This window comes from Melopsittacus undulatus, chromosome 7 (assembly GCF_012275295.1).
Source record: "Melopsittacus undulatus isolate bMelUnd1 chromosome 7, bMelUnd1.mat.Z, whole genome shotgun sequence".
NCBI classification, from domain to species: Eukaryota; Metazoa; Chordata; class Aves; order Psittaciformes; family Psittaculidae; genus Melopsittacus; species Melopsittacus undulatus.
In genome coordinates, this window is record NC_047533.1 from 47004407 (window position 1) to 47031388 (window position 26982).

Here is a 26982-nt window from a genome sequence, read left to right on the forward strand (position 1 = left end):
AAAGAGGAGCTGTCTAGAGTAGTTTTAGGATGTGTTGTTTTACTGATCCTGTTCACCACACAGATGCAGAAACCTTTGTGCTGGAAGGAGGGAAAAGGTACCACAGCGGAATAGCCATGAGCCAGAGAATTTTACAGGGCACATCCCTGGCAATGTTCAAGGTGAGGCTGGATGGGGCTTTGAGCAACCTGGTCTAATGGGAGGTGTCCCTGCCTGTGCAGGGGGGTGGAACTGGATGAGCCTTAAGGTCCCTGCCAATCCCAACCATTCTATAATTATTAGATGCCTGCCATCATGAGACCTGCCTACTCTAAAAGCAATAAAACAAACTTTCTCAAACAGATTAAAGCCAGAAATTCTGAAATGCAAGTGATGCTGCATAGGACTTGAAATTTTGGCTCATTCTGACCTAAACACGAGATGTGTTGCAAGTAGCACATGACACAAAACAAAACACATGGGGACCTTTTCTAAGCCAGGCAGCAGTGCTTTCTCTTCACTCGAACCCAAAGAGAGTCCTCTCAGAGCACAATGCTGCAAAGCATACATACCATGTGATGCTCTGAACAGCTTTTGAGAAGCTCAGTAGAGCCTACATTGTATTTTTAAAGCAAGTGCTTGTAGGGTCTATTTTCCTGGCAGTGAAGCAATTACTATTTAAGTTGTTTAGAACACTGGAACCATAAACACATTTTTACAACATTAACATAGACAGTTACAGCAAATTGGCATACTTGTGGAGTAGAAAGTTGAGAAATCTGGTCAGACTGGTTTCTGAAAGGCAAAAGAGATCCCTGTTGAAGTGATAAACATTAAAATGCTATTAAGATAACATTAATAGTGGAGCTTTCAGAGAAGCCTAAGCAATATGGTCACTCACAAAACCAGACGAGGAAAACAAAATATGCTTTCAGAGAATGAATCTAAAAGGGCTCTTCTGTCAAATGCAATTGTGAAATTATACACAAAGGAAAGGACCAAAGTTCCCTGAGGAACCTCGAGTCTCCTAAAATGTTTTAACAGTTCTAAATGCAGTGCCTTTATTTTTCTAGCAGATGGATGTTAATACTGCAGTATGCGTCCTATTACAAGGCCAGTTTCAACTCCCTACTCCCCAGCTGATCCAGAATGGAAACAATCCATCTTACCCTTAACGTCAAGTTTCTTGTTTTGGCAGAAGTTTTTATTTACTATTGCATTTTTCTGCAGACATTACAGGCTTTGATGTGGATCGTTTCTTCCAGGGTACGTATTCACTGCAGAATTATCTACATTCAAGCTGCTCGAAAGCATCCCAACCACAAAATAATTGCTGTAGCCACTTCCGTGTGCCACAAAGATTTCTTGGGGTGCACATGTGGGATTTTTTGGACAGCATTGGAGAACTAACAGCACTTTCCTGCTGGCGCAGCTAAGGAGTGGTGTAACTTGAGTTTTAGCCTATAAATCTGATGGCGCAGCCACTGGAGTTAAGGGGGCTTGTGAATGGCTCAGACTTGACTTGGGGGCAATGTTCAACTTAGCGCTGAAAGGAACTTTTCACTGGGGGAACGCATCGCATCTTTTGTGTTGGGCTGACATAAGGAGAGCATTGAGCAAAGAGCTGCCAGGGAACAAGGCAAGTTCCTCAGGAAGAGGGGCAAGCAATGGTGATGTCAAAACCATTCATAGAGGCTGGACTAGAAGGTGGGTTGGATTTTCAGAGCCAAGCAGTCTGAGCTAGTCACATTTGTATTGGGAAAGACAAAGCTTTGATGTGAGTCTGTCCCCCTGTGCACTCATGTTTCTCCATCTGAAGAACAGCTAAGAGGTGTAGCCTGTGCTAATAGCAGAGCACGGCTGTGGTCCAAGCATCCCACTCCAATCTAAGCGAATTTATCCTGAGGGCAGTGAAATGGGAGGAAAGACACATGGAGACTGCAAGAGCATGTTTTGGGGAGGGACCTCAGGTTAAAGTTTTAGAGCAACCTTTTTCAAATAAATCTGTATATATATATATGGTTCTATATATATATGTATATATGTACAAATCAATAATATAATATACTTGTATTACAGTTAATCTCCCAGATGACAAAAATTACAGGCAGGCATATATGGAGGCTGGAGAAAGGAGCTTGCCCTTGGGAATCAGAAATACCTCAGTAGAAGCAGGGCTAGTTGGGAAGTTCCTCAAGTGTGGTTGGCATTTCCTAACTGGTAATGAATGAGTCTTTGGAGGAAAAGAAATAATAACTGCTTCAAAACTGTTCAGAAGAGGAGGGAAATAGCAACATTCTTCAGAAGTGTTATTGAAAGTTGGGTTATTGATGTGCTAAGTTTAAATCAGAAGCTCTCTGAAAGCCAGAAGTGCCACATGATGGTTAAAAAAGCACTGAGTCAAATGCCAAGAGTCTACTTTTATACTTTCCTGAAAAAAAAAAAACTCCATCATAAAACCCAAACCACCACTGGTCATCAGACCCTGAACACAGAGAGGTAAAGAGATGACTTGGCCTGAGCCATGGTGGTGTTTGGAGCTGAAGGGTAACAGCATGTGTCGGTTGGTACCAGTCACCAGCGTAAAGGTGACACCGTGTGCTCCGTGCCCATCCTGAACCTCTGCCATGCAGGATGAGAGGCTATTACTCACTATCCACAGTGTTATCACACTCTGGGGAGAGTCCCAAAATCTTGTGGTTTGTCTGAACATAGGTTTAAGTAATGATACGGGCTCAGATTCCAACAAACACAGGTAGAAGCACTTCTGGAGGTGATAGCAGGCAGTGGTCTGCAGTCTGAGCTCCACCACTCACCACCTGCCCCAGCACCTGCACTACTCTGTTACATTAAAGGCTGGGCTCCTCTACCTTGCTTTAAAGCAGCCTCTGGGGGATTGGTGCAATCATGGCCTCTACCAACAGTGGGGAGGACAAAACCAAGGGAAGAAGAGGGCATATGAAATCCCTCAGCCATCTGGGGGAGAAGCTCCAAAATGTTCCATGAGTTGAGATGTAGCCCAGGAGTGTCAACACCATCTCAGCTCATCTGAGCTGAAATCTCTGTTGGGACACAGACTAAACAGGAGCAGACCAGGGATGCTCATCACATGCTCCATCAAAACAGCTGGCACAACATCTTTACACCCCTTCAACAACTCCTGATGTGGTTTGACTTTTCCAGGGGGTTTTGTACTGAGGACGAACCCCATTTGCTGCCTCTGGTTTGGGAGGAGTTCCCGCTTTGCCAGTTCAGGCAGTTGCCCCATCTCTGCACCCGCTGCTTGGCTGGGCAGCAAAGCTGCCCCTGAAGCTGGCCAGAGGAAGCATGGTGAGGGTTTCCTGCAGCCTCACAGAGTCACTAATCCCTGTCTCTTGCTTCAACGTTTGAGATTTACAAATCAGGCCAGCCTGAGGAGCCTTAGACCCGAGATGACTTTTCAGACATTAGTGTCAAAGGGCCACTCAGGTACCCGAGGGATGAAGAAACCACACAGAAGGTTTGGATCCTCATTTAGGGCTGGGATTGCTCTCTGACCTGTCCGGGGCTGGCCACTGCTGTTGTGCTCCCCATCGCAGGGCAGCAGGCTGGGTGGGGGGCTCTTCCCTGTTCTGGAATGAGGAGGGGTGGATCCTACAGCTACTTGAGGCACGTTAAGAGCCATTCGGGTAACATTTGGTGGCCCGAGGACGGTGAAGGTGAGGCTGCAGGTAGCGCCGCGGAGCTGCCGGCGGAGCTTCACCCTCCCCGGTTGGAACAAAGGACACCACGGCACCGGCACCGGGCCGCTCGAACCCCTGTCTGCAGGTACCGGGATGGCGGCCGCGAACAGCGGCGCCGGGGCCCCCCGTACCCACGCCGGTCCCGCAGCCCGTGCCCCCCCGGCCCCGCTCTCGGGTCACCCCCAGCCCCTCCCTCACCGGCGCCGGGCCCGGCACCCCCCGCAGGCCGGGGGCGGGGCGGGCCGGGGCGGTGCCGCCGCTGCGCGCTGTGTGCTGGAATGCGCGGTGCCTCCCGCCGCGCCGCCGCCGCCAGCGCCTCCCCGCGCGCCCCGCCCAGCACCCCGCAGCAGCCGCCGCGCGGCCGGGCGGCCCCGCGCCGCCGGTGAGTGCGGTCGGGCCCGGCCGGGGGGCCCCGGAGGTCGGGGGGAGCCGGGCCGGGCCGGGCCGGGCTGGGCCGGGCGAGAGGCGCTGTCCAGGGCTGATCTGCGGCCGCCGGGCGGGCGGTGGTGGCCGGGCCGCGTCGGGAGGGGGGGGGATCAGCACCACGGCTAAGGAGCCGCGGCCGCTGCCTGCGCTGCGCCGGCCGCGGGGGCGCTCGCCGGGCCTCGTCTCAGGCGCCGGAAGGCGATGGCACCGCCGGGAGGGCCGGGCGCAGGCAGAGGCCGCGGGCCCGGGCGGAGGCCCGCGGCTCCGCTCGCCCTCGCTCCGCCGGGTACCGGGTGGGCGCGGCCGCCGTGACCTTGCCGGTACCGAGCTGCTTCCCCCACGGGGGCCGCTGCCCTGCGCTGCCCGCTGCGGAGGGGAGGAGGAAGCCGAGAGTCCCCGCGGGCCGGCGGCAGGGGGAGCGGCTGGGCGGCCGTGCCGGGCCAGGTCCCCCCCTTCGGCGGCGACGGGCCGGGGGCGGCGCGGGGAGGGCCGCTTTGTGTGGGCAGGCAGAAAATGGCCGCATGCCTGGCAGGGAGGGAGGGCGGCGGCGGGGGCACGGCCCGGCACGGATCCCCCGGCAGCCTCACCCGGCGGATGTGCGCCGGGCCGTGCCTCTTTGTTGACGGCCCTGTGGCCGGCGGGGTCCCTCGCGCAGCCGGTGGCAGGGTGGGGGCTCGCGGCGGGGCCTCGGCACCCACCCGCGGGCGCTTGCGCCACCCCCGGTGTCTGACATGGCGGGCCTCGCGGGAGCTGCCGCTGCCCGGCCGCCCCCGGCGGAGCGGGTTCCACCCCGGCGCTGCGGGACATGGGGGGTGGGACCCCGCAGCGCAGCGAGGGCGGAACCGGACTGCCCTCTCGGGAGAGGAACGGGACCCCCGGCCGCCATCGCCCCGGGCTCTGCCTCCCCAGGGCCTCAGCCGAGTGCTCTGATGTTCCCGTTGCCTGGAGGGGTGCTTGGGCAGCGCAAAACAGATGAGGCTTTTCCTTAGCTCGGTGCTGACCCGTGAGCCTTTTCTCTTCCAACAGAACCACTACCATGGCAACCCAAGTGCTGGGACAGTCTGGTGGGAGCAGCCTCTTTCCTAGCAGCGCGAATATTGGTATGGCATTGTCCAATGACATGTATGACTTACACGACCTCTCTAAAGCTGAACTGGCAGCTCCTCAACTTATTATGTTGGCAAATGTGGCCTTGACGGGAGAAGTCAATGGCAACTGCTGTGACTACCTGGTTGGAGAAGAGAGACAAATGGCGGAACTGACAACAGTGGGGGACAGCAACTTCTCAGATAGCGATGGAGAGGGTATGGAAGATGCCCAGGCTGCAGAGAGTGACCGTGAGGCACCTGAAAATATGGAAGTAAGCTCCCTTGGAGTTTCTAGTGGGGAGACCCAAGGTCCGGCTGCTTGCCCCCCTCTTAAGACTCTCAGTGTGGATAAAGATGCCTCATTGGAAGCACCGGATACTCCAGAAAGCACAGAAGACAAGTGTAAGAGCTTGAAGAGCAAGCCGTTCCGTTGTAAGCCTTGCCAATATGAGGCAGAGTCTGAAGAGGAGTTTGTGCATCATATCAGGGTTCACAGTGCCAAGAAATTCTTTGTGGAAGAAAATGCAGAAAAGCAAGCGCAGGTGAAGGAGTCTGATTCTTGCACTGCAGAAGAGGTGGATTTCTCTAAGGGTCCAATCCGTTGTGATCGTTGTGGCTATAACACTAACAGATACGATCACTATCTGGCTCACTTGAAACACCACAACAAAGCAGGGGAAAACGAGAGAGTCTACAAGTGTACCATATGCACTTATACTACCGTCAGTGAATATCACTGGAAGAAGCACCTAAGAAACCATTTTCCCAGGAAAGTGTATACCTGTTCACAGTGCTCCTATTTTTCAGACAGGAAGAACAATTATATTCAACATATCCGAACTCACACAGGTAAGGCCTTCATTGGTGGGGTTTTTTTTTTTCATTTAAACATAGTTAAGAGTACCCTAATGAATGAAGCAAGGCCAGAGTCTTCTGTTTGTAGAGTTCATTCCAGCCCAACAAAGCTCTGCTCTCTTGGTGCTACCAGGTTGTAGCCTCATGGAAGTGTGGATTTGGTTTGAACTTTGGTCTGCAGTCCTAGAGGATTGAGAAATTGTCTGTGTCAGAGGCCCAAGAGGAGATGAAGAGCATCACGTTTAGCAATTTCAAGACATTGTTTTTGAAGAGGGCACCACAACAGAGTGGTTGTGATGATTGTCAGGATCCACAACATGAAAAGGTGACTTACTGTGAAAACAAAACAAGCAAGGTGACAAAAGGTGTCTAAATCACACAGGTAGTTTTTTAAATGGTGCCTTTAGACTGAGCTGAAGTTTGACTAAGCTGTAATTACAGAGAAGAAAGACGTGATAAACATGTACAAAGGAGCCCTCCAGCATCTACAGAATTAGAGTAAGAGTTGAGTAGTGTTCCCAGTGAATTAATTCCCCTTAATGTACAGAAGTAGACACATACTTCTATTTGCCTATAGGAAGCTTCGGAGGGAGGCTTTGGCCTGATTTCCTTTCTTCTCCTAACCTCTGTTTGTCATCTCAAGGAACAACAGTATGAGGCCCCTTTCTGCTCTGGTTTATACCAAGTGGAACTGGGGGAGCTTCATTGTTGCTGCCATGCTGTGATCTGGGGCTGCAGGTGGCTTGGGAAATACCCTGCCTTGTATCAGAGAGCTTCTCCAGCCTCTTGCCTGGCAAGTGCTGAAGCATTGCCCAGACTTGAGACCCCATTCTAGGAAGGGACGTGGTAGCCAGGTCACCTCTTTGGGCAGTGAGTTATGGTTGCTTTGCCTCCTGATCCCTTTGGTGGAAGTGGGAGGGCAGTTCAGACTTCACTTGGCAGCTTCTCAGAAGCTATTTTCACCTCTCCAAGGCTTTGTGAAGAAAGAGCAGACTTGTTAACCATCTTCTAGCCCGCTGACCTGACTCGGTTCCCCTTTATTGTAGGCTGCTCAAAACACTGGGGAATTTCTCCTTTGAAGTCCTGTTTTGTCACAGCAGTGACATGAATGGTTTGGAGGCTTCAGTTCAGTTGTCTGCAGCTGTCTGGAAGGGGAGGGCTGGCCTCGGGGCTGGGCTTGAGCTCAAGTGTGTAGAAGTTTGTGTTCGTCAGCATGCTTTAGCATCTTTGACGGGGTTGGGAGGGTCTGCTGGGGTTTGTAATGCGTTAGGACATAGACTTGACAACAGCTAGGTACTGGTGTTTAGAGTTTAAAAATCAGTCCTGTCTAAATACTGGTTTCCTAAACAAGAAAACAAAGGTGATTGTAAGAGGTGTTAGGCAAATGGTGTGGTTTATCCTCCAGTTTGTTTTCTTTGTGTGTGTTGTGGGAGATAAAAGGAAAAAGACCAGGTAAAAATGACAAAATAATAAGAGAAAAAACTAAATAATGGGGGGAACTCATGGCCAAGTGTGAGTCTATGCCGTGGTGCCTGTCTGTTTTATATTTGTCTCGACTTTGAATTAATCTCTGCTTGTGTTTGTACATGACATTAGGTTCCCCCTCTGATCTCTGAAAGCTCTTGTTGAGTTTCACAGGAACTAGCCATGAAAGCGTGTTTGCTGAGGAAGTGCTCTGTTTTCACTGCGTTTGACCAATTTACCAGTGAACTGTATTAATATAAAAGGGTGGGGGGCATGTTAAATTATGTGGGATGAGTCCAGTTCCTCTTTTTCTTCTTTACAAATAGTTGTGCAATCAAGGTTTGTGGTTCTGTGGTTTGCCATGTCTTTTCATTATTTTAATTAAGCTGAAATGTGTGATTATGATTTCAGGTGTTTTTTTTCTTAGTCCACCCTGGTTATTGTTTCTTTTGGTAGCTCTTAACCAAAAAGTTAAGACCTTTCAGCCAGCTCTTGCTTGATAAAGAGCTTTCAAATATGTTAGACTGTCTAGGAATGTGCCTTGTTTCCAGTAACATTGTTTTTGTGTGGGAGAGTGCTAAAGCTAAAGAATATTGAAACAATGCATAAGCTACTGGAAGGCGTATTTATACACCAGGCTAAAAGTTTGTGCTAATATTGATGTGCAATTGATTGCCTTAAAAGAACACAAAACCCCAATGTACAAAAAAGCCCCAACAACCCCAAAAAAATCAAAACCCAGGAAAAACACCCACACATTTTATAGTCAAAAGTATTTGCAGACTGGTAACATAGCAGTACTGAGCTTAATAACAACTGCCTGAATGACACTAAAATATCTTTGGGTCATAGTAAACTTAAGAATGCTTGGTAGAAGAAAGATGAGTGGGATACATTCATATTTCATTTTATTTCTATTTTATGGGGTCAGAATGTTAAGAATAAAGTTGTTTTCTGATTACTAATAGGTTAAATAATTTTGGTGTAGATGCTTTTCTTACTCTCCCCTTTTATGTACTTCACCTGCCATTTTATGTGTGGGAAAATGCCTCCTTGCAGGTAATTGGATTCAGTGGGGCATCCAGTTTCCTAAAGCACTTGACTCTATAGAGCGCAGTTTCACAGGATCAAATGCTCTGCTGCTGCTGGAGAAAGGTAGTCTCAGTTTTCTCCCCATATCCTGGGTTGATTCAGCTCACTAAAATGGCAGTAAAATATTCCTTTCCTGTTCCCCAGGTTGGTTCCTGCTGGTTAGTGAACTGAGTCGGCTTACTAGACACATACTGATGCCAGAGCACATGACCAGGAGCAGGGAAGGGGGCTGCATGTTAGCTAGTACCTTGCCTGGTGGGAGTAGTACCCATTCTCTGCATGTTTGTGGACCACAAAAGGCAGGTAGAGGTTATCCATGTTGGAAAGCTGATGTCCATGAATTCACCCTGTATTGGAAGATACCTTGCAGCCTGTGGCAGTGCTTGTGTGGCAGACAGCTGACAAGTGTGTGGGACCTTGGGCAGAGGATGGTTTAAGGACTCTGCAGATGGTCATCAGCTGGGAAACCTTTCATCTTGAAGAACCTGTCTGCTGCCCAGGAGGGGGTAGCTGGAGATATTCGGGGCTGTCCCTTGGCAGAAAGGATCCTTTGTGTCAGGCGTAGATCTACCTGGGCATGCTCATGCTCCTTAGGCGTGTTAGACCAAGTTTTCACTTGATTCAGCCCATCAACTATCCACACTGCTGATGCTGGAACTGGGTTGCGTGCAAGACACTGCAGCATTGTTCTCAATTTTGGGTTTTTGGTTTTGTTTTGTTGTGGTTTTTTTTATTTTACTTGTTAGGAGCAGTTTCTAGAAAACTTAGTTGAAAATCAGCTGCAAGGCTATGTAAATAAGACATCTGGGGTAGTGGTTGGACTTGAAGATGATCTTAAAGGTCTTTTCCAACTTCGTTGATTCTGTGATTCTACTTCAGGCAGTCAGTGTTCAGTGCCTAGCTTTGAACTGTCTGGTTTTTATTATTATTATTAATTTGGTTGTCATAGGGGATCTTTCTTGCTTACCACTGTGCTGGAAGTTTGGTAAAAGTGGTTTCTAGCAGGCAGAACTTTTAGTGGCATTGCAAGAAAAGCTTTATAAAGAGATGATGTTAAACTTGTTTACTGATGTCAGTCTACCTGTTCGTTTGCATAGTTAAGTGCCTGCTTCAGCTTTTGCTAGTCTGGGTCTTTAAGTGTCTTGTGGAGAGGGCTTTTTTTTAGTGGCTTTGCATTTAGTGAGCTTGTAAAAGTGCAATAAACGTCCTTTGGGGAATAGAATTTTTTTAAAACAGTCCTTATAATGTAGTCATGCATTTAATTCTCATGTGGCAACAGTGCATTTTAAATTAGTTGTATTCTTCATACTTTAAATCTAGTGTGTTTTGTTTCTGTGCCCTGTATAAAATACCTGAAGGCAAGCCTTTTCCACATTCCTGACCTTGCAGGTAACTTTAGAGATAGGAAATTTGGGGTAATGGGAAGAAGACATGACTGAATATTCCAGGACTTTTGGCCACATATTTTCAGATTTTAAGGAGTCATCTAAAAACAAAACCTTTGTAACAAAAGGACTACCCCTCCCTCGGTACATGACTTAATCTTACTGTATTGCACCAATCTCCTGTCTTGTTTTAACTGAAAAGGAAAAGAGGTTATGGTTGTTAGGGTGAATTTACCTTTAAACTGCTGATCTAATCAAGAATGATAGTCTAAATGTTTGCTGGGAGGAAGAAATGTGGGATTAGTTTGCATTACAAAGACTGCTTCTGCTGCTGTTTTGGCAAAGGCATGCCGTGGAGCCTCACAATCACATACCGGCAGATGAAGATCTGTGCTGCCCCATAGAGCTGTGCCTCTGAAAGTGAGCAAGCAGCCTGTATGCAGGGTTTTTATTGACATATGCAGGATTTTTATTGACGCCCAGGTCTCAGTGATTTGTAGAGCCCATTGGCTGCATGCTTCAAGTGATGTAGCAAAATGCTGTGGTGTAATTCTGACTATGACTTGAATAAATATTACAAACATGTTACTTACTTTTCCCATCCCAACGTCACTCTCTTCTTCTGGTAGGGGTATCCACCTGAGACTAAGTCTTTTACAACTTGCAGTGGAGACATGTGCCTAGGTCTCTTGGCTGTAGCAGTTTGGAGCAAATACTCCTGGTACTTATCTCGACCTGCCTAGCAGATATTTATTCTAAAACTGTCTGCTTGTATTTGGGGCTTGTCTTCACTTGAAAAGGATTTTCAAGTATCATTGTACTGATAGTTACACAAGCCAGCTATCCCTTGTGGAGACCTAATTTATGACAGGTTCGTTTCCATTAGTTCCCCAGAAACAATATCTCTACAGGCAGAGGGATTTGAGTATTCAAAATAAATGTTGCTGCTACACTTGAACTTTTGCTAGCAGCATAGTTCCACTGAGCAGGGCATCACACTTTTCCGTGCTCCAAGCTAATTTCACTCTGCCAGTGAAACTTCGGCAGTAGAGACCCAGTCTCTATCTGCGCTTTTGTTCTGGCAAATGCAGGTCCATGCTGAATGGTCGCTCCCCATTTTAATCCAAAATAAACACGGAGGTTTCAGGTAAGGTGTTACATGAAGCAAGAACATACCTGATTTCTTAAAGGGTCTGTATCTTTTGTGCATCTTCTGGATGCTGGGAGAAAATACTGTAGGAAAGTCAGTTCTGGTGGCTTAGGACTTCCTAAATGTGGCTGTGCCATCACCTTTTGCCTGAGCTTACCATCTGACCACAGATGGACATGAGAATGTGCTTTTCTCACATTCTGCCCTGTCACTACTCATTCATAAGGCATGACATGTTGCACTGGCCCTGCTTGGGCACATGCTTCTCACTGTGTCCCTTTGCTGAGAAGTAGTGTGCCCTCAAATACAACTTGGGGATCTGTGACAGCCTTGTGTATATGGCTTGGTAACCAAGTTTGGGAATCAGCTGTGTTTCAGTAACTAATGTTGCTTGGTTTTGCAGGAGAGAGACCCTACCAATGTGCTATGTGTCCTTATTCCAGCTCTCAGAAGACCCATTTAACCAGGCACATGCGCACCCACTCAGGTTGGTAAGGGGCAGCAGCAGCATGACTTGGGAGGGAGGTGGTGGTTCACAGAATTACAGCACAGTTGATGCTGGAAGGGACCTCTGGAGCTTACCTGGTTCAGCCCCCCTGCTCAAGCAGAGCCACCTAGGGAAGGCTGCCCAGTTCTGTGTGAGATGTCACCTCATCCAGTACAGCCTGAGCTTCAGCTCCTGTTTTAACAGGGAAGGTCTTTACCTGCTATGGAAATGCTAAGTGCCATTAATAAAAGTAATAACAGGAATTCATCTTTTTTTTTTTTTTCTTTTCACTTTTACTTCCCAAGGTGAATTCTGAGTTTCATAGTCCTGGTGATCCAGTAACAAGTATAACATAGTGATGATATAAGAACATATTCTTGTCTTACAACTGCTGATTTAAGTCAGTTCAAATCAATGAAGCTGGGAAAATTTTGAGCTGCTGAGACTCTCCTGTAATGCTTTCGATTTCACCTCATCCAGGGATTCTCAGGGAATCCTTAGCTTTTGCTTAGCATAACAAAAAGATGTGAAATAGTGTCTGCTTATGGCAACAAGACAGTGAAGAGAAAAAGGCAAACTTGGAGGCTGTTCACATGTGACTCAGTCTTGTGATGCTAAAAGCCAAATTAGCAATTTTTACTAGTCTTTATTTCCCATTAGTGGTCGTAAGCTGTGGTGGTACAAACATCTGCTTTTGCTTTCTTGCAAATCCCTTTTGAATGAATTATTTGCTTTTTTGTGAGTTGTAACAGCAGAGGTGTGCCAGACACAAGCATAGTTGTGATTTGTGACTCTCGCAGGGGAGGTCAGGTAGATTTCAGCCTGTGCTTTTGGTTTGCTAATACCTGAATTGACCAGACCTGAGTGAATTCCTAATCCTAGCAACAGTAGTGAGAGTCTTGTGAATAGTAATTGTTTACATTTCAACAGATGATGCTTTAAATTGAAACCAGAAGGTAGGCAATTTTAACTGTTGTGGATGGGGAAGGTTTGGACCCATTAAAAATCAGCCAGCTTTAAAATGACATGCCCGTATTTTGGTTTGAGAATGTAGTGAATTAAGTATTTTGCATCCAGAAACAAAAATAATTTCTGGCTGAACTCTGGGCTAAATGCAGATTTGCAAATGGTTTGGTCAAGACTCAGTCTGGAAACTTTCTTGAACATTTTACTCTCCCTTTGTCTGTGCAAGGAAGTCTCAGATCCAAAAAGGATGAGGAGTGGGATCTGGCCCTTGACTCAAAAGGTGTGGGAAGGAGGGTGGGAGCTGTTCTGACAGGAGTGGGAGTGCACATGGGACTCTTCCTATTCGGGTTGTTTTATTAATAGCTCTCATAACTTCTGTTGCATGTCTTGCTGCATTACCCACACAGCTGAACCTTTTCTGTGGCAGTTTCTAGACTCCTGCAGTTCACAGGCTGGCCTTTTAAGGCAGACTGGTGCTGGAGCTTTCTTCACACATCAGACAGCGAACAACAGTGGTTTAGAGCCTAATTCACAGCTATATTCTTGGCCATCTTGGTACATGTCCTTTCTACTTGTGCCATGACATCACTGGATGTATAGAGGTGATGGACACAAACTCTTTGAGTTACCCCGTTGCAGCTACCTCTGAGCACTGTGTGGTCAGAACAGCTTGTTCATGTGTATGTAAGAGCGAGGCTGTTCTTGTCCTCACTCTGTGCAACATGGAACTGTTCCTTGAAGTGTAGGTGATAAAGGTCTGTGCTTGCAAGAAGGATGAGCAGTAAAGCATATCAAGCTTAGACTTGTGGAAAATGCCACCAGGAAGTGGGGGTAAGGAAGAAAAGATGATAGGGAGTCAGAGTAACCCTTTAGATAATAAAGGGATGCTGCAAGCAGACATGAAGTGTTCTAGGCTCTTAAACATGTGGCTCCCCTCATTGCTGCCAGGGAGGAAGCACTGCCTTTTATAGTTTGTGAGAATGGAGCAGCATGAGTACCGGCAGTGTTGGGGCAGCAGCTTGCAGGGGTGGGAGGAGCACTGTTGTACTGTGAGCAGAAGCAGCTGAAGTGGATTTCCAACATACTTGGGAAGTGGCGCCCATTAGTTCTGCAGGTCAGCTTTGAGATGCTGGTCGATGCCCAGGAGCATCCCAAATTCCTCAGCTGAATTTGCACAGGCACAGATGTTCTCAAAGTATTTCTGCTCTTGAGTTGTTGCGCTACAAGTGTTTTTCCTATTTGCTTTGATGTGCAAATTGAAAGCCACTTCTGCAGCATCATGTACTAAGAACATTACAGAACACTTCTGCAAGAGTCATTGTGCAACTGTAAATGCGGATTTCAGTAGTAACATGATGACTTTGGACTGTATCTGGTTGGCTTGCCAAGAGTAGGGTGCAGTCAGTATGTCATGTGTTTGAGACACCGTAACAGTGAACTGAATTATCGGAGGTAATGATCATCTGAGCAGTGTGCCCCTTTCACATGCTTTGGTTTTTGCTAGCTTCTTTCCCCTCATTTCCTTCTTAATGCAAACATGAAGTATGCTAAATCTGTGTAAAGTTACACTTTTTTGAAACGTTTGTGTGAAACTGCTATTCATCAAATGTTACATTTCCATTTTTCTACAATGCATTCAATGGACCAGTTGGGTATGGATTCCATTTGCTAATAATACTGTAGAGAGATCTCTGCCGGTATGTATGCATAGCCAGAACCTGTGATGTTGTTACTGCTTGTTTGGCTTTGGATCCCCTTCCTCCCAGCCCTCACTCCTTCTCTCTTTTTTTTTTTGTATTATGTTCTTGGTGTCTTGTGAATGTGTTTGTGACTTGTGGATTTTTTATGTTCACTTAATATTTAAGGGCGCATGGATAATTTTTGCTTTCCCTTTTTGAGTTCCATATTTCTGTATCTGTATTAGTGGGAGGTGATTATCCCACCACCCCCATACTTAATACTCACCATTGTTCCCTTCCACCCTTTCTTCGTTAGGTGAGAAGCCATTCAAATGTGATCAGTGCAGCTATGTGGCCTCAAACCAGCATGAAGTAACTCGTCATGCAAGGCAGGTTCACAATGGGCCAAAGCCTCTGACTTGCCCACACTGTGACTACAAAACAGCTGACCGCAGCAATTTCAAAAAGCACGTTGAGCTCCATGTCAACCCGCGCCAGTTCCTCTGTCCTGTTTGTGATTACGCAGCATCTAAAAAGTGTAACCTGCAGTATCACATCAAATCCAGGCATCCGGATTGTTCTGACATCACCATGGATGTTTCAAAGGTGAAGCTACGGACTAAAAAGAGTGAAGTTGACTTTTCTGAGAGCATTAGTGACAAAGTGGAGAAAGAACAAATGAGAGGAGATTCAGCTGCAAAGAAAATGGAGAAAATTGTGAAAGTGGAGAAAAAAGATAATTTGGCCAAGGAAAAGAGGGCAACGAGCAGTGTTTCTGCAGGCCAGGTGACAACCAGAAGTCGGAAATCGGCTTCAGAGAACAAGGAGGTGGATATTAAAATTGAGAAGAATACTGAGAAAACATGTAAAACAAAGAAGATCAAAAGAAAGGCAGAGGCTGAAGTAACCTCCTCAAAGCAAGAGCAGGCAAATGATACCTCAACAGTAGCAAAAAAGAAAAGGAAAGTGGAAGCTAAACCTAGAGAGTGCCTGGAAGTTCAAACAAGTGATGCTGTACCAGAGGAGTCTAAAAAGCAAAATTCTTGCCTCAAGAAAAACAGGAAAAAGAAAGCTCTGAAAAATAAGCACAGTAAGAAAAGCAGTAAACTTGATCAGCAGAAGATTGAGGAAGCAGAGATGCCAGACAAGTATAATATCACCGAGGAAGATGGGTGCGAGAAGCCTGACCTTGAGGGCAGTGACCAGATGGAGCAAGATCCCACTGATGCAGCAGCATTAAACGACAGTGGTCATGCTGTCAAGGGGGAGAGCACCGACACCAAAGGAGGCTGCATACAAGACCCAGAGCAACTTTGCCTGCCAGCTCAGGATGCAAACACAGAAGCTGAGGTAAACGACCAAGAAATGCCTGATGCAGCAGGAGAGAGCAAAGACACTATTGATGAAAAAGAGGAGGAGAGGAAGGCAGACAGAGGGGAAGACACTTGCTCTGAGGAATCTCCCCATGCAGTGTCTTCTGAAAAAAGCTTGGATGTGCTCATGGATGTGGTAGCAGATCTGGCAGCTGAGAATGAGCTAGGGAAGACCTTCGTGGCAGAAACTGTGAATAACTCAGACCTGCTGGACCTGACCAAAACGAGCTTGCCAGCAACAGAGCCAACAGGAGATGCTGTGCCAGTACCTGTGCCCCCAGAAGGGTGTACGCAAAGCCCTAAAGTAGCACTGGCCTTATCTCGGGATAACACAGAACTGAATGAATCTCAGGAAATGGATGAGGACGAGGGCATCCACAGCCATGAAGGCAGCGACATAAGTGACAACGTATCAGAAAGAAGTGATGACTCGGGGTTAAACGGAGCTCGCTCTGTACAAGAGGAAACAAGTCCAAAGGCATCAAAAGGAGCTGCTGACACCACCATGGCCAGGGAGAACTATGTGTGCATTTTTTGTGACCGCTCATTTAAAAATGAAGGTGAATACAGCAAGCACCTCAATCGCCACTTAGTCAATGTGTATTATCTTGAGAAGGCAACAAAAGGACAGGAGTAAAAATAGCTGTGGTTTGGGGGAGTCTTCTTTTGTAAGATCTTATACAGCTTATGTACAGATACTGTAGATTTTTTTTGTAAGCATGGTTTGCATTAGTTGTCTGCATTGGTTTGCTTATTGGTTTAGTTTGAGGTGTTTTTTAAGTTGAAAATATTTTGACAACTTTCTGTGTAATGTTGATCTCAGTAACTATTGGATCTTTTCATTAGAGAAGGCAGGTAGGGTATATGAGGTTGTGTCCTGTAAAGTCAGTGTAAGCTTCTAGTCTATTAGCTTATGCAGTTCTTCCATAAATTGAGTTTTAGGAACAAGATTGTAGCTAACAATAAACAAGTTGGATGCTTATAGAGCCATTGGCATTAGCTGCTTTTTGTTCTAGCAGCCAACTCCTCTCTCTCCCCTCTTCCCTCCACCTTTTTTTTTAGTTCTTCTTGATGTGTCTTGATGTTCAAAGTGTTAAACTACTTGATGTTTTTTCTACCGGGAAGATAGCTTCTATTACATAAAGAGCACTTTGTAAAACAAATCAAAGTTGGCTAGTGATGAACATAAAAGTTTAAGATAATTCTAATTGTGAACATACATTTCAGATCCCCTAAGCATGAATGGTGAGCCGAAATTTGTGAGTAGTTCTTGCAACTTCTGATTGAAGAACCTCTGTCTTGATTAATATCTTAATGGCTATGATACAGAATTGGCTTTGTTGTGGGGGAGCAAGTCTGTTACTTTTAATTTCTGATTTTTTTTTTTGTGCTTTAAGGGCTTAAAATATTGCACATTGTTTTTGATTTTTACCTATGCAGTTTAATCCTTTAGGAATAGCGCTTGTGCAGTACATGTACACTTTATATATGCATGTTTGGTTTTGTTTGTGAAAGGTTTTATAATTATTATTATTATTATTTGAAAATGTTCAGATTCGTTGCTTACCGTGGGACAGTTTTCTGTGATGCTCTTTACTGCAGATGTTTCTTCCTTCCCTGGGGTGTTATTCATTGTACTTGAAATTCCTGCAATTTCGAACTGCTTGGCTATATATTTTTTACTGGCTTTAAAATTGTATAGTTCCTGAGCAAAATGGTACCAATGCAATTTCAAAACACTACATAATAGGATTTATCATAAAAATGCCACTTCTGTTATTTCGGATACACAGACAGAGTAATAAATTGTAATTTATAATTTGGGATTACCAAACAGGAAAATAGTCACTCATGGTGGAAATGGTCCAGATGTGTAAGTCCAAATGATTATTATTTCTTGTCGTCCCCATTCCCCCCCCTTTCGTTTCTGTGATGGATAGCAGTCAAACTTCATGAGCCTAAAAAAAATAGAACAGTAGCAGTGATTATCTGTGGTTCATCAAAATCTAGTATCTCACACACACAAAAAGCCCCAAATAAAGATACTGGTAAGCAGCAAACCTGGCATTTAAAACTGTCGGAATTCCTGCTCCTTATTCATTCAGGTTGCATTTAATAAACTCATTCTGCTTCCATGCAGAGAGAAATATGTAGGTGATCAGATCGTCATCTCAGGGCTACATGTCATACCAGGAGTTTTTAGTTCTAAACAGACATCATTACTGGCACAGACCAGTACAATAGAGATAGCATGCTTGCTGCTTGTAGCCAGCCAGTGGCAAAATGTAAACAAAATCCATCCCAACAGGGGGAAAAGCAAAACCCTCCAGGTGCATCCATGCACTCTTCCCACTGTCATTAGCCACCTCTCCAGTGGGAGTGGTTGGAGGCAGCTTCTCTGGTGGTCAGGTCCAAAGAAGCAAACTTGGAGGCAGGTGTTACTTGGAGAGTGGGTTTGAGGAGCTCAGACAGTATTTGTCAGAGCACTTTAGGGCAAATACCCTCAATGTAAGCTCTGGAATAAACCCTGTGCTTCTTGGCATGTCCCCACAGTATCCTCCCCTCCACACAAGCCCACTACCTTGAATGAATAGAGAGCAACGATGCTATATTGCTTCTGCTTGTGGGAGATTGGTAATAGGAGGCCAAAGATTTGAGCGGGAGGACATCCCTTGTGGCAGAAATAAATTGTATAATGTATAGTGAGTTTTTGTTTGCTTAGATAGTGTTCAATCCTTACCTTGGCTGTGACAATCATTGTCAACTGAAGATCAAGTTGCAACTCTATTTATGTTAAACATTAAGAAAGTAAGCCTAGTTGAATTGTTTTCCTAAGCAACTAGTTGTAATAGTTTTAGATGTATGTTTTTTTCCTTTATAATAGTGTTTCATTTATATATAAATGTTGCCACCATTTGTGAGCGATGTGAGCTGATGCTGGGAATTCCAGTCCTGTGTAGAGGCTTTATAGCTCCTTTCATATCCTTGCGAAGAGCCTTTGCCATCTGGTGAGAGACTTCAAGGACTTTAGCTATGTTCGCATAAACTTGTGGACTAGCCTGATCATTTTTCTGTTTTCTTCTTCAGTGGAAATAATGGTGTTGACTGACTTTATATCTCTCTCTATGAGATAAAAACAAAGACGTGGTTCTGTGAGACACTCAGCTGCACATTTCTGTGAAGTGGTCATGGTTTCAATGTTCAATATGACAAGAACTCTTGGAAGACAACAGTCAACTCCTGTTTCTTGCCACAAGATTAGAAACTGAAAATAACTTATTAACATATTAAGAAGTTGATTCTCTCTATGTGAGACCCATCAACAATGTCCTGAAAACCTAATGTTGGTGCAGAACTGTGTTGGGAGTTCTCTGCTTGGTTATGACCAAGGTTCGGGAGTATGTTATGGTAAAGCAGCAAGGATGTAACGCGTTTTGTGTACTTAAAATATTAGACATTGCTAATATTGAATATTTGGGGGAGGGTGCAGCTCAGGTAACCCACCACATATGGTGTCCTTACAATGCTGTATCTCCCTTTGAACAATGCCTTTTTTTTTTTTTTTTTACTTTTTCAATTTTCTTAAATTATTTTGTGTTGGTTTTGCCATTTTCATGTTTCTTGGCAATAATATCTGTACGAGTGTTCAACCTCCATTATGTGATTGGAAAGATGAGCACACTGATATACCCCTACACTGCCAGCCCTCCGTGGAGCAACGTGGTGGTTTGGGCTTTTGCTGTATGAATCTGTGCATTCAGAGTAACTGCCCTGAGAAATGGTCTAGGAGTGGGTAGCTAGGCATTTATAATCCTGGTATTGTAATAGCTATTTCTGGATTTTAATGATCTAGGCTGGAACTTTAGTTATTTAAAGAAGTGTTTAACAACTGACAGGCCAGTTAAGATCTGGTAATGTCATTGATTTCAACAGATTTGATTTCAAACAGATCTAATGAATTTCAACAGATTTAATTGATCTCAACAGATCTGATGTAGTTGAAAGGTATTAAATCAAGTTCAAGAGTTTTCTTGAATGTCAGTTGTGTAGATACGTGGTGTGCATACAATATTAACAGAATCCAAATAGCTAATGGAATTGTTTTATGAATTGTTTTATGTGTACATATGTTTTTCCCCTCTAAAATTACACTAGCTAACAAACTTTTGTAAGCTGGCATGGAAACATGTTTATGATGTTTAGTTGCACCATGTTTGATGCTTTTACAGTGCAATACTTGTATACTCTGAATTAAACCAAAGGTAATTTTTTTTTTCATGCTCTCTCTACTGTAGTGCATGACAGTCTTTTCTACATTTGTAATAGATGTAAAACAAGCCAGATCATACATCCTGTTTTTACTTAAAACATGTATAAGAAGTCTTTTTTTGTTCAAAATGTAGTATAAAGTGAAACTAAATTGCATTATATTAACCCAAGTGTATTTTCCTAAGCATAGTTACGATTAAATAAACTTTATTAAGGAACTTTCAGCTTCTGTCTCCCACTTATTAATGCCTATGAAAGCCATTTGTAACTAAAGGCAGGAGCAGTGCCATCATCATTGATGGAGCTTGGCCAGACCTCAAGCCAGCAGAGTCTGGAGGATCCAGTACAGAGGTGCCATGTGCAGTTGATGGCAGACAGGGGTAATGGCTCCAGAAACAGCTTTCATCTTTGATTAAATGTTTTCTCATAAGCAGTGCACCCTCCACAAAGTCATCGTTGACTCTCAATGGGAATTTGGGTGTCTGAGCCATGCAGTTAGTCAAGCAGCAAAGAGCAGGGTGCATCATTACCATGGGACATAGCCTTGGTGCTATGCAGAGTGGCAGGGCTGTCATCACCTGGGTATGGGTAGGTTTGGGGTTGCTTCCCTTGAAGTTTTGTAGACAGCATGTGTGCTGTTCATGGTACAGCCAAGTGAAGGGCAAGGAACAGGAGTGTTACACAAGCCTGCCCATGGACTGCAAGGGAGGTGCTCCAAAAGCATGGCATACAAATGGCAGGGTCTGGATGCTCTTTGCCTCTTTGCTGTGTGAGTTAATGATTTCAAACTGGATCGATGGAGAGGCCCTGCCCTTTGCACCCCAGCTAGTGCTGCCCCCCACCCCTGGGAAGGCATTCTGGGGACAAGGCACCTGAAATGAGAGAACACACAGGCTGGCAACTTAAGAAACCATTTTTTCCTGTAAGCCTGTAGTCAGGTCACGCTTATCTCTGACCAGCTCCTTGCACCTTGGCAGAAAAACTGCTAGTTTTTCCTGATAAAAAAACATAAAACCTGCCAGGCTGAAAACATGCTTAGGAGGTGCTTTATGCCAAGGTGTTTCTTTACAGAACTGGGTAGCCGACCACAGACCCATGGTCCAGTGGGACCCTGCAGGCCGGTGTGAGCTCCTGCCTGCACACCAATATGCCCCAAAGGTGGGTTAGCTCAAATGGGAGATGGCTTATCTTCCTGCTGGCTTGCATGGGGACAGGGCTCATGTTGTGAATCAAGACTTATGTTTTAATTCAGCTACCTTATTCAGGCTTTGCTCATGCTCTGAAGGAGCCAAAATGCTGGGTAGGTGCCTGGGTTTGGTTTGGTGGTTGGTTTTTGTTTGTTTGTTTTTAAAGCTTAGCCATGCTGACATAAGAGGCTTTACCTTGTACATGCACAGTATAACCTACACATAGGAAAAGGTAATTCTAGAAGGGTAAAACCCTTCCCTTAGCCAGGTTGTATTTTTAAGCTTGGTAAACTGAGCTCCCCACATCTACCTCCTTTGCTGGAACCACCAGACCTTCAGCAATGCAATGTCATGGCAGTGCTCTGATACCCTTGGGCTCAAGCCAGATGGCACAATCTGTCCCTTGCCCATGGGTTGGACGGAGGAGCCATTCTTGGTCTCCTTCAGCCCTGTATAGGTCAGACTGCTGCCATCTGAGAACAGGTGAGGAGGAGAGGGGACAGGTGAGGTTCGTGGCTGTGTTTGTTTCCATTACAAACAGGAGAGTGGGAAGATGGAGAGTGTTCCCTTGGTGGGGATGCCAGGGACAGGGACATCAGCAGTGTCCTGGGTGATCACAAAGCTGCAGGACCATCTCCTGAGTGTGCCTTAACCAGGGGCTCAGGAGGTGAAACTGCCCAGGGGCTCCTGGAGATCTCAAGAGCACATGCTTGTAGCATATACACAGCTGCAGCACTGCAGACATGCACTCCACGCTCCCCAGCTAACACATGGGCGGCACAGCACATGTTTGCCAGCCCTGTGATCTGGCCTGGCTGCACTCTGTTGTTCAGCATCCCTGAGCCCTGCAATCACAGAATAAAACCAAAAAGAAAGCTGAGCCCCTTTCCCATTGCTGTGCTGAGGATCCTAGTTTTAATAAAGGGCTCATATGCTGCTCCAGTCCTTCCAAAAGGCACTAAGCCCTGGTCCCACTCAGAGCTGGCCAGACTAACCCTGATGGTCTGAGGGCTTTTTTCCCTTCTTCTTCTTGATTCAGTGCTGCCTGGTGAGGCTGGACCAGGGACCTGAGGCACAGAATAATTCCCAGATGTGGCCACAGCCACACTATGGCACCCGGTGTGTGACATGGGAAGTTGCCACCAGCTCATCCCCAACAGCAGCTGGTCAAGACTTCCCCCTGGTGCTGTAGGATGCTGCTGGATTGCCTGCAGAGACACAGCCCTCCTCCTCCACTGCAGGAACCACCAGGCTGGCGCAATGTGCCACCAGGGCATGGACCCACCAAGTCATGTTAGGCAACCCCAGCAGTTTACCTACAAGATCAGTGAGGACAGTTGTTGATGAAGGGAGTATATAGCAATTGCAAGCTGTGAATCACAGGAAAGTCAGTGGGAAGCAGATGTTTAAACCTTCCAGTTCATTAGATTCCCTGCCCTATGCACCTCTTTGCATATTAGAGTCTATTTTGGGAGCGCTACAGGTAATGGCATGGGACTTGTTGTGCTCTTGCCATGAAGAGCAGTGGCCATGTTCCTGGGCTGGGAGTCCCTGCCGTGAGCCGCTCTGACAGGGAATAGCCACTGGGCAGGAAAAGGAAGCCACTCTGTGAGCTGGCACCACATGGGTGTGTGCCAAAACAAAGGGCACGTCCCTGCTCAGGCTCACAGGGAGATGCAGTCCCCACACCACACTGCTCAGCTCCAACCCAACACTGGCTGGGCTCTGTGGGGACATCAAGGAGTACCCCATCCAGGTACACCAACACCCCTGGGCACTGCAACCACCCAGCCTCAAAGGCAGCTCCAGCCAGCCCCGGCTGAATGCACCCAAATCTGCCCCTCTGTCTTTGACTGGATTTTAACTACTGCATCCAAAGCCGTAAGCTGTGTTCTTGTGCGGGTGGTTCTGCTGAGCATACTTCTGGAGCAGCCATAAGTAACTGCACCCTGCTACTGCACACTGAGACACCCACAAAGAGCAGGCCTTCCCAGGGGCTGGACCTCTCTGGCCCTCTCCTTATGCCTCGGTTCTGCACAAACTCAAACCACCTTTGCTTTTGGCTGCTGTGCTGAGATTAAATTGGCTGTTGTCCACAGGCATGGTAAAAGCTGTGTTACCTTTCAGGCTGTCTGGCATAAACCAGACACAAACCCTCCCTTTGAGAAACATTTCCGAGCAGCTCTTCAGCTCCGGTGTAATTCAGGCGTGGGAGCTCATAAAAAGCACGTCTGTGCTTTCATTGAGGAACTACACTGCTTCCACATCACAACACTCTGCGTGCTGATGTTTAGCATCTGTCAGTGGCACACATTTTCATCCCCAGCTGGGGCTCTCATGGCACAGCACAGCCTTTGCAAAGGCCCTACAACCGCAGCCTAGCACCAAGCCCCACACTGCCCCAGCACACCGTTTGCACCTCTGGGCTGGACACAGAAGGACACTAGACATGGGAGGCATGTATGCACATCCCCCTTTTTGTCCCTTTTGTCCCCCTCCATCAGCCCATGTGCAGCCCATCTGTGCTTGTAGAAAGGGCCCCCTCAGACCACAGGACCTGCTTCACCAAACACTTGCCTTGGCTGCAGCTCCTCACGCCCAGCCCCTGGCTGAGGACCACCACTGTAACACAGGCACGTCTTTCTGCACGCAAAGCTGTTTGCCTTTCATGTTGTGTGTTTCCAGACATACAGCAGCAGAGGAATGTTACAGGGAATGCCTGGTTTGCATTTGTCGAGCTGGTTTGAACAGATCACAGCCAGACCCTTTTCCTGCCTCCCAGTTCAGCTTTTTCCAGGCCTGCTTTCCTAGGACTGCTCTGCATAACCCCAGCTAAAGAGGAGGTGCAAGCTTCTCCTTCATGCTGTTTTATCTACCTCCCTGTTAAATCATGTTACCAGCAAGACATAGGTTCTCCTCAAGGCACAAAACTTCATGTATCTGTGTGACAGCGTGAGTAGAATGGGCAGTCTGTGGTTAGCTCTGTCTGGAAAGGACATTTTAGGCAGCAAGATGGGGCTGGTGATAGCTTTCTGCATGCTGGCCCTGTGGAGATGTCTAAACATAGCTGCAGTGCAGGCTGGAAGAGGCATTTTTAACCATATTCCAAACTGAAACATGGACCTGCTCATGTGAGTGCAGAGGAGGCCACACAGGTGACATGAGGGCTGGAGCCTCTTCCATGAAGACAGGCCAAGAGAGTTGGGCTTGTTCAGCCTGGAGAAGGCTCTGGGGAGACCTTAGGGCAGCCCTCCAGTACCTAAAGGGAGCCCACAAGAGATCTGAAGAGGGGCTTTGTACAAAGGCATGGAGTGACAGGACAAGGGGGAATGGGTTTAAACTGACAGAGGGGAGATTTAGATTGGGTATTAGGAAAAAATTCTTCCCTGTGAGGGTGCTGAGGTGCTGGCACAGGTTGCCCAGAGAAGCTGCGGATGCCTCATCCCTGGAAGCTTTCAGAGCCTGGTTGAATGGGGCTTTGAGCATCCTGGTCTAGTGGAAGGTGTCCCTGCCCATGGCAGGGGTTGGAACTGGATGAGCTTTAAGGTCCCTTCCAACACAAACCAGTCTGTGATTCTGTGATAAAGCAGCCCAGGCTCAAAGGAGCTCACAGACAGGGAGGTGGGAGGGGGAGCTCAAATAACACCCTCCCATGACCATCATCACTGTCATCAGCCTGTCAAAGGCCCATTTGCACAGGGGCACAGGAAGCCTGGAACTGAAGGACTTATGAAGAACAAACGAGCCCCTCTCAGAGTCTTTAGCAGCTCTGACTGGGAGCAAAACCTATCACCACAAGTCTTTGTCTTCGGGGAAATATCATCAGTGTCTATGAACATTCGAAAGGAGGGTGTAAAGAGGATGGAGCCAGGCTCTTGAAAGTGTGAAGTGTCCCTGCCCATGGCAGGGGGGTTGGAACTAGATGATCTTAAGGTCCTTTCCAACCCTGACTATTCTATGATTCTATGACAGGGCCCGAGGCAATGGGCACAAACTGAAACACTTTTTCACTGCACAGGCTGCCAGGGAGGGGTGTCTGCATCCTCAGAGATAGTAAAATCCATCTAGACACAGTACTGGGCAGGCTGCTTGAGCAGGGCATTGGACTAGAGGACCTTCAGAGGATCCTTCAACCTCAACCATGCTGTTGAGCCTGTGTATCATGAAGCTCTCCACATCATGTTTTGCGCTAAAGAGGATTGCTGTCTAAGGATGTGGGACACAGCATGGGATGCAGGGGAAGAGTAGTTTGAGATTGCACAGGACTTTTTCAGGATGAGAAAAGGGAGGATTTAGGTGTTTTGGGGAACAAGTGTATGAAATAGAGGGTAAGGGGATAAACAGGGCTACTTATGTGTAAATAGTCAGCTAGTTGGTAGACTTGTCTGGCCATGCCCTGTATCTGATCAGCACAATTTGTCCTATATCCTTACTAAATTTAACTTTCCTGAGTGAGGGCTCTGTATTATGTGTCCATGTGTGCATATAGGATGAGAGGGTGTGAGAGACTGAACTGAATTCAAACTCCAACATCCATTGTCTCAAAGATTGGTATGAGAAGCCGAGATATGATTCCACTAACCACTGTCTCAGGGAGCGATGGGAGGAGTTAAGGTCCCAGGTCCATTGTCTGAGAGAAAGGTGTGAGGAACTGAAATGGGACTCCACTGTCAATTGCCTGAAGGATGGGTGGGAGGAGTCCCTTGAGGACTGGTGTGAGGAATTGCTGCCCATTATCCCAAGAATTGCTTCAAACAAGTGCAGTTGCAGAGCTGGCTGCAAGGCCAGAGAAACTGGTCCACCAGGAACGTGTAGTACCTGACATTAAGAACAGAGGTACTACCCCCAACTCATAATAGTTTAAGGGGGAAAATGTCCATGAAGAACATGAAGGACACCTCCATGAGGACACCCACCTCTAAGTACTACAGACTCTTGGGGACACTGCTCCAATACTGACTATGAACCCTGGAGAACTCCCACAACCTCCATGAGGACTTATGGACCCCCAGGACACTGCTGGATCCATGGTGGTGGCTCTCTCTCTGCACCCCGAATTCTTGCTTAATTTCTATCTTTTTTTCCAATCTTATTGCTGTTTTTACAGTAATTTCTTTTTTTATAATTGTCTTTTTTTTGTAATAAACCAACTGATCGATTACAGTACTTGATCTCGTTTGCACCTTAATTTCACTCTTGGGATCACTAACAAAATGAGTCTGACACTGGGGTTTCAGGGCAGCAACTAGAGTGAAACCATGCATCTAACCACAGCTAGTGAAGCTGGAGAAAGGATGAAATGGCCTGGGAGAACAGGGGTGTGGGGGTCTTTAAGGGCCAGCTCAGGGTGTCAGAGCATTCATTTTGCTCTAGCGGAGTACAAGGCTGCACAACCAGGAGTCCTGTCCAGCTGTGTGGCTGTAGCAAGACTGTGTACCACGGAGTGGAACCGAGGCCTCAGCTCACATCTTCAGGTACCAGGAACTGGGAAAGTGGTGTCACTTGAATGTTTAGCCCAGCAGCTGTGGGGATCCACCACGTGTGTGTGCACACCACTTGTGCATACAGGCCCTTGATGCTGTGTTTGCATTAGGGACTATGTGTCTATGTGTGTGGCCAGCAGTGTATGTGTGTATGTATGTAGAATGTGTGCTCTGTGCCTCCTGGGAAAGCACTTCAGCCTCAGTACTGGCTGGACCTGGCAGCCTGACAGTGCAGCAGCCTGACCTCTCTTTGGCTGTCAGATCTGTCACGATATGCTCTCCTCTAACATCAGCCTTCCTGCTGGGCTGTTAGCAGGATGCTTATGCCCACACAAGAGAGCTTGGTCAGCAATTTGAAAAGGATACAAGGGAGGAAG

At 46.6% G+C, this 26982-nt stretch overlaps 1 protein-coding gene across 2 annotated transcripts; it reads left to right on the forward strand.

Moving 5' to 3' along the window:
• Window positions 1-4035: 4035 nt before the first annotated feature.
• REST (RE1 silencing transcription factor) lies at window positions 4036-20159 on the forward strand. 2 transcript variants are annotated; one of them, XM_034064712.1, is made up of 4 exons: window positions 4036-4083; window positions 5154-6064; window positions 11565-11648; window positions 14610-20159. In XM_034064712.1, exons 2-4 carry the CDS (start codon window positions 5164-5166, stop codon window positions 16301-16303), a joined length of 2679 nt encoding a protein of 892 aa, XP_033920603.1. In that variant the 5' UTR covers window positions 4036-4083; window positions 5154-5163; the 3' UTR covers window positions 16304-20159. The 2 variants fall into 2 exon arrangements, with proteins under 2 accessions (XP_033920603.1, XP_033920604.1); XM_034064713.1 differs by lacking the exon at window positions 4036-4083 and adding an exon at window positions 4339-4447 and having other exon boundaries at window positions 14610-16303.
• Window positions 20160-26982: the final 6823 nt, after the last annotated feature.

Bases quoted from the DNA above. Each gene is read 5' to 3' on its own strand.
- REST (XM_034064712.1), top strand. From the start codon at position 5,164: ATGGCAACCCAAGTGCTGGGACAGTCTGGTGGGAGCAGCCTCTTTCCT. The intron at 6,065-11,564 runs GTAAGGCCTTCA...TTGGTTTTGCAG, and splicing joins ACATATCCGAACTCACACAG to GAGAGAGACCCTACCAATGT. The intron at 11,649-14,609 runs GTTGGTAAGGGG...TTTCTTCGTTAG, and splicing joins GCACATGCGCACCCACTCAG to GTGAGAAGCCATTCAAATGT.